This window comes from Cucurbita moschata, unplaced genomic scaffold (genome assembly GCF_002738365.1).
Source record: "Cucurbita moschata cultivar Rifu unplaced genomic scaffold, Cmos_1.0 Cmo_Scf00027, whole genome shotgun sequence".
Classification (NCBI taxonomy): Eukaryota; Viridiplantae; Streptophyta; class Magnoliopsida; order Cucurbitales; family Cucurbitaceae; genus Cucurbita; species Cucurbita moschata.
This window is the reverse complement of record NW_019268543.1, coordinates 1,588,629-1,596,783: the sequence shown is the minus strand read 5'-3', so window position 1 is coordinate 1,596,783 and position 8,155 is coordinate 1,588,629. Positions and strand designations below refer to the sequence as shown.

At 31.0% G+C, this 8,155-nt stretch overlaps 1 protein-coding gene across 1 annotated transcript; it reads left to right on the top strand.

Moving 5' to 3' along the window:
• The first annotated feature begins 3,107 nt into the window (after positions 1-3,107).
• LOC111462413 (probable WRKY transcription factor 40) lies at positions 3,108-5,184 on the top strand. The gene is made up of 4 exons (XM_023105962.1): positions 3,108-3,298; positions 3,388-3,687; positions 3,924-4,040; positions 4,510-5,184. The coding sequence occupies exons 1-4, from the start codon at positions 3,188-3,190 to the stop codon at positions 4,906-4,908; spliced, it is 927 nt and encodes a 308-aa protein (XP_022961730.1). The 5' UTR covers positions 3,108-3,187; the 3' UTR covers positions 4,909-5,184.
• The last annotated feature ends 2,971 nt before the right edge of the window (positions 5,185-8,155 follow it).

Sequence of the window (8,155 nt, the reverse complement as noted above, 5' to 3'; positions counted from 1 at the left end):
AAAATTTTTTTTTTTTTTTTTTTTTTTTTTTTTTTTTTTTTTGCTTTTGCTTAGTCTGGTTGATGAGATTCAACACGTCTTGATGGAAATTTCTGAGAAATTCAAGGAAAACCAATATTTTCAAGAAAATAAAAAAATGAAAACCATATTTTAAATAAAGAAATAAACGAATCTGTCTTCATCAAAGAAATTTCTTTGAAATTTCACTCAAGATGCTTTTGTCATTAGCTTTTAGACCTGAATATATATATTTTTTAATTATGAAAATTTAATATAAATCCAAATTTTCATGCTCTATTTATGTACTAAAAAGAAATATTTATTTAATTTTTATTTTGATCGCATTTTAAAGAAACGCTGCACATGTTACATTAAATTTATTAACATCATAATAATAATTATGCCATTATTTTTATAAAATATTATTAGCACCATTAATTAAAAAGAAATAAATAGATTGAGTAAACCACGCATCCATTTATCTTACCCCTTTCTTACTTTCAAATTTAATAATAATAAATAAACATATTATAAAATAATATATTGTCGTAAGAATTCAATCTTCCAATAATTGCCCTAACAAAATTACCAAAAAAATCATTTCACATTACTTCAGCATAAAATAGTATAATTTAATTTAAAAAATATTTCATTAATAAGTTTTTATATTTATATTTATTTGATCTCTATATTTTTACAAAATATTTAATTTTGTATTTTTTTGCTGACATATTCAAAAGTTTTTAAATAATTTATTTATTAAATTTATAAACTTTAAAAAATATCCAACAAAGAAAATCAATTATTAAACACGATTAAAAGTTTAAATTTATAAATAAAATAAATATGAATGTTCCTATTTTTTTTTCTTTCAAAATAAATCATTTTATTTAACAATATTTATTACATTATATTTATGTTAATTCTAAAGAAAATTATATATATGATTTAGAAAATTGTATAGGAATTAATTTTATTCAAATATTTTTTTAAAATAGAATTCATGGAGATTATGACGTCAAATTTACCATTTTTGAGATAATAAATACTTTTCATTTCTCTCTCTTTTTTTTTTTTAACTATCATGAAAACGCCCAACTCATCGTGTGCGATCCGTGTTTGGAGTGTGACAATACATTTTTAAAGTTTATAAATTATGAGTATGATAATATTTTAACGGGTCAAACATTTTTTAGCGTCAACTTAATTATAATAAATTAAGCATAACATAATCATATGTATTTTGCAACACTTATACCAATAGGTCGCTGTTAAGGAACAATAATAAAAATAAGCAACTCTCTTAATACACTATATATGTACACATTAAGTCACATTGCTTCACCAACGGTACCAACTTAGGTACACGAATGAGTATAAATTGTGCTTGTATGAGACGGCATATTTAAGTCATTGTCATTTTGTATTTGCGTAGAAGCAATTGGGAAGAACTATGTAGTGTGAGAATGTAAGAGATACAGTTATAAACACTTTGCGTATAGTGATTGGCTACCACCCATAGATGTACGGGAATTTCTTCTCTCCGAAATTTTTGTATCTTTGTTTAATGTGTGTGAGCGTGTGAGTGTGATCGATCTTGGCTTCCCCTACAACAATTGGGTATCATAGCATGTGTATGGCATATTCTTTAAATATCCTATTTTTAGTTTTTTTTTTTTTAAAAAAAATTAGGTTTTCATTTGTATAATTTAGTTATTATTTAGTTTAGTTGCTAATTTAAATTAATTAGTATTTAAACCAAATTAAAATACTCAAAATTAAAAAAAAAAAAAAAAACATTTAAGAAACGGTCATAAATTAAGAAGATTGAATATTGATATTTTTATTTTATGAAATTTTCTTGAATATTGATTATTTCTTTTTTTAAGCAAACAAATTGATTGTTTCAAATATAGGATTATATATAGGGTTTTCTTTAAAAAAAAATTATAATAATTAAGAATATTATTATTATTATTATGAGATAAAATATATATTTATGTCCCTAACTTTACCTTTATTTAATCCTTAAACTTTATAAACTGTATTAATTTATTCCTTTCGTTAGGTTCCATTTGGATGGACATCGCACGAGACCGAGTTAGCCAAACCTCTAAATTGATTTATATGGTTTTGTATAATTAATAGAAATTTTTTTAACAAAATACAATTATTCATCCAAATTTAAGAGATTTAGGACATTTATACATCTTTAAACGAGAAAGGGAGGAAAGAGTGAGTGGGTAGAGATTTCTCCTTTAAACGGGATCGGGGACGTAGATTATATTCTATACCTCCAAACTTACCTAATCAAATTAAAATTTTTAGAAATTATGTTGAAAGGATCCCGTAAAAACTTCTTTCGAGGAATGGGCCAGATCGAGTCATTTCTCGAGAACAATAGCTAAGGGTCCTGATACTACCACTTGGATTTGGAACCTTCATGCTCATGCTCACGATTTCGATAGCCATACCAGTGATTTGGAGGAGATCTCTAGAAAAGTATTTAGTGCCCATTTCGACCAACTCTCCATCATCTTTCTTTGGCTGAGTGAGATGTATTTCCACGGTGCTCGTTTTTCCAATTATGAAGCATGGCTAGGCGATCCTACTAACATTGGGCCAGGTGGTTTGCCAATAGTGGGCCAAGAAATATTGAATGGTGATGTAGGTGGGGTTTTCGAGGAATACAAATAACCTCTGATTTTTTCAGATGTGGCGAGCATCTGTAATAACTAATGTATTACAACTTTATTGTACTGCAATTGGTGTATTGGTCGTTGTTTTAGGTTTGGTTTATGAAATATTATTGATTTATTAAGATATTTTACCTTTTTTTTAATAGAATTATATTAAAAATATATCAATTATTCATTAAAAATATAAAATAATTATTAAAAATGGAAAAATAAAATAAAATTGAGAGTATTTATAACAACTTTTAACAATTTTTGGCATATATTTAATTAAAAATAAAATAAATAAAAATCCTACGTCTGAAAACCACGTTGTACTTGGAAAAAAAAGAAATCGTCATAAGAAAAAAAAATTTTATTTTCCACGTAATCACGAAATCTGATTTTTCCGGTATAAAAGGGGCGCTCATGGCTCTATTCGTTCAGTCTAATACAGTTGTTTACCGGTTTGACAATTCCTCTGCGCTTGAAATTCTCCCTTCTTCTAGAATATGGAACCCTCAGCCACCATCAATACTTCTCTCGACCTGAATTTCAATCCTCCGCCGTACACCGATGACGAATCTCCGGCCACTTCTAATCTTACTCCACTTAAATCAGAGGTCGGTTGTTGACAAATTTAATTAAACCTCCAATTTACTTTTCTAATCACAGCACTGAATACTTAAATCAGTTCTTCATCATCTTGCAGACTCCGGCCGTTCTTGCCGAAAAGTTGAATCGGATGAGTTCGGAGAATCAGAAGCTAAATCAGATGCTAGGACGCGTTGTTGAGAATTACAGTCTTCTGCAAAATCAGGTGATCCGTTTGATGTTCAAATCGAGGAAGCGAAAGGCAGGTGGCGATAGTTGCAACTTCAATCGGAGCGGATCTGATCAATATTGTGGCTGCTGTAGCGACGATGATTCGTGTTATAAGAGGCCTAGAGAAAGCAGTAAGCCGAAGGTCATGAGAGTTTTGGTTTCGACGCCAGTTTCCGATTCCAGCCTGGTACGTAACAAATGCAACACGCATTTTAGTTTCACGATTATTCGATCTAGTAAATTTTCGCATCCGTGTTTTCTGTTATGATTTTATTTGATTTGTTGTGAAGAAACTGAAATGGAATCATTAGTTGCGTCCGTTTCTTGCTTTTGTCAGAATAATTTCGTGATAGTGGAACTCTATGTAGTTTGACGTGAAAATTTATGCGGATTTGAAAAAGAGTATTAATTCTAAATTTGTAGGTTGTGAAGGATGGATATCAATGGAGGAAATATGGTCAAAAAGTCACTAAAGACAACCCCTCCCCTAGAGCTTACTATAAATGCTCCTTTGCTCCTAGCTGCCCGGTGAAAAGAAAGGTAATTTCCTCGAACTTTCTTCTGTCGCCTTATACCTTTCAATCAACCTATTTTTCTTCTCTCATTAATTTTTTCAACTCTTTTGCACTGTATTGTATTCCATACTATTTAGATTTCTTTCCATAAAATCCACAAAAATCGCTTCTCTAATACTTACCAACTAATAGATCGGCTAAGTTCATAGTTTGATAACAATATTTAGATTTCTTTCCATAAAATCCACAAAAATCGCTTCTCTAATACTTACCAACTAATAGATCGGCTAAGTTCATAGTTTGATAACAATATTGTTAAATGATTATATAACGAAAAATTCGATAAAAAATCAAAAGGTTATCAAACTCATCAGAACTTGTGAGGAGGAATTTGTTTTGGATAGTCATAATCTCCTTCTTTTTTTTTTTTTTTTCTTCTTCTTTGAATTCAACTTGAGTGTTTTTTTTGTTTTGTTTTGGGGGCAATATTATAGGTGCAAAGAAGTGTTGAAGATCCATCCTATTTAGTGGCTACTTACGAAGGAGAGCACAATCACCCGAAACCTAATTCTGGAATTGAGTATCAATTGGTTGGACCAATTCAGTTGGGTTCAAATCTAGATTCTTCTGTTTCATCGCCCTCCTCCTCAGTTGTCAAAGGTCCATCAATAATGCCTTCCGTTGTAACCTATGATTATTTATCCAAATCCCCATCAACGACGAACACTGTGAAAGCTTCAGTTCCAGAACTTGAAACACCCCCAGCTTCTTCATCAACCCAAACTATTCTAGTTCAACAAATGGCTTCCCTTTTGACCAGAGACCCAAACTTCACCAGAGCCCTTGCCACTGCCATTACTGGAACCATGGTAGATAAAGAAATCTGGCGATGATAATTATGATTTGTTGGCGTATAATCCTCAGCATACTATATTTAATGAACACTGAAATAAAAGGTTCAATTCTTCCCTCTTTTAGCCAGGATTGAAACTTGAGGTGGCTATGGTGAAAAATTGGCATTAGGTTTGATGAGGGGCTGTCTGAATCGAGTCGTAAAATCAAACCCTTCCTCTTCTCATCAACTTATTTTGTTAGGATCTTGATTTTTTTATGTATATGGACCCATTTTTGTTGATATTCCCACTACTAATATATCCTATTTCGTTTTATTTTATGTTTGATTGGATCCATACCTAAACCCCAAGTTTGCATCACCACGAATTCCATTCAATAGGATGTTAGGATTCATGATCCTCACGATAGTACGATAGGCTTTGCTTTTAATTTTCTCAAAAGACTTCATACCAACAGAGATAACGAATCATGATCCCCACGATAGTATGATAGGCTTTGCTTTTGGTTTTCACAAAAAAACTTCATATCAACAAAGATAATGTTCCTTGCTTATAAATTCATGATATTTCTCTTAATTAACTAAGCGTGGGACTCCTCCCCTAACAATTCTCACCGACGTATACAATTTATAATCAATATAACCATCAAATAAAGATTTAAATTAAATAAAAGACAATATGTATTGGAAAGGACAAAGAGGAAGAAAACTTGGGATTGAAAAGGTAATCCAAAGAGGCTTTTCATTACATTGAAAAGTGGACGAATATCAATTCCCAAAAAAAAAACAAAAAAAAGTGTTGAAGCTACTGGGCAGTGACCAGTGGGAACAGTGAGAAAAATAAAAAAATTAGTCAGGCGGGCGTCGGCCGGCGTGGGAAAGCGGCCACCGCGTAAGCACAGACCGACTCAGCGCCGGAAAAGTTGACAAAAGAAGAAACCCTAATTAAAAAAAGAGGTTAAAACAGCCGATTTGTGTTCATATAGACCACTGCATTGCAGGCGACTGAAAGTCACGGGCTAATAATCTGTGTCATAAAATAAATAAATAAATAAAAAGGAAGTCTTGGTCTTTGGATTTTTTATAAATTTATTTAATTGTTTCTTAATCCCCACGAAATAATGGTTGAGACCAGTCTTCATTTTATCCCCATTGTGTTGTGGAGAAAGTTCCTCAAGACTTACTGTTGAAGAAATCACAATTTGACCCCACAACCAACTTCATCTACTCTCTATAACCACTTTTCTCTTAATATTTATGTTTTTTTTTTTTTTTTTTTGAAAGATTTGAATATCTCACGTCTTATTAAATGTGTTTATATTAATAGATACAATAAATTTATGTTAGGTTTTTGAATTTATTGGATCTCAAACTTACGTGCTATGCGTTTTAACTTCATAATAATAGATTAAATTATAAATTTAGTTTATAAATTTTGAATTTTGAAAAACTATAATAAATTTTGATATTCTTGAAATTAGCCTATTTAATTAACAGAAAATTGAGGTTTCAAAATTCATAAACTAAATTTATAATAGGGGTGGGTTAAATGACGCGAGAATCCAACCCGCCTGAATTACTCGACCCAAACCATAAAAGTTTGGTTGGATTAAGCTTCTTGCGTTTGGATTAGGTTAACTATTTTTTTAAAAATATATTAGGGATAAATATGATTTTTAAATAAATAAATAAAAGAATAGATTAACAACCTAACCAAGAACTAGAGAGTTGGGTTAGGTTGAGTTATAAACTCAGTTGTAGTTGTTTGTATCACCGATCCAACCAATCTGAGAGTTGTTTTAGAAAATTTTTTAACCTAATCTAACGCAACTCATGCGCACCCCTAATTCGTAATCAAAATTCACGATGGTGTGAAACAAATAACTTAGTAAGGCATCTTGTAACTAACTCACGACCACTCCAAAAATAAAAAAAAAAAAGAAATTTCAAAATAAAATCCCCAACTTTGTCATGTTTGAAAGAAAAAAACTGGGGCCACGTGTACGCGACGTGGATTTATTATCTTTTAAATATTAAAATTCAATGGAAAACATTAATTCTCACAAGAATCAAAAACGAATTTTGATTGGTGCATGGATTTTTAATTTGGATTTGTTGGTATCTGATAACAAGTACATTTATTGTACGACTGACGTGGACAACCGTTGACGTGGAATTTTAGGTCCTAACCTTATTTTCCTCCTTTATTAGGGTTTTTCCCCCTAATTATTGCATTTTGTTTTTATTCCGTTACTATTTCTTAACTTATTTTATTCAATTAATTTTCCTTCTAATTATGATCCTGTTTAATTAATTTTATTATTTGGGTCGTTGCATCCATTAAAATTAATAAATACAATCATAGATAACGATAATATTTATGTGCTCGAGTTTTAGATATAATAATCAACGGGAAAACGGTTAAGTATAATATAAAATATGTTATATCTCATTTCACATCTAAGTGGATTGGGAGGATAGAAAAATATTATATTAATGTGATTGATAATGACTCCCATTTTGAAACAAAGCTTAAGCTCATAGTCTACTTTGACAATAAGCCACTTGACTTATTTGGTTGAATAATCAAATCCTTTTACATCAACTCTCCTACCCTTTCTTTGTCCTTTTATGTGGAAAAAACGTTTTCTTTTAAGACCTTTCACAAGATAATCAAGCGGTCTATTTGATGAGAAAGTGACGTAGAAATCGTGAAGGATACATGCATTAACGAGGCAATTGTGGAAATTGAGGTTTGTTAGCTTTGTAGAGCTCATCGAAACATTATGAGATCCCATATCGGTTTGAGAGGGTATAACAAAACATACCTTATAAAGGTGTAGAAACCTCTCCCTAATAGACGCGTTTTAAAACCGTGAGACTGATGGCGATACGTAATTGGTCAAAACGGACAATATTTGTTAACAGTTGAGCCTGAGTTGTTACACTGTTGCTCTCTTAAATAATGTTATTATAGTCGAGGAAGTAGTAATTTACCCTTGAAATAGACTCGATAATTCTTTAGAATTTACTTAAGACGAGAGCGTTTCAATAACGACCATGAACTGTCGTGTAACAAAAAGAGATAAGAGGGTCGAAATTGGGTAATGTGTCATTAGACCCAATATATTAATATAGAATAAACCCAAATTTTAATTGATAAGGCCCATAAATAAGTCAAGCTTTGATGGGCTAGGCCCAAATAAACGGGTCATGCGGCATTAGGCCCAAAATTGAAATATAAAATAAATCCAAATTTAATTGATCAGGCCCATAAGTAAGTCGAG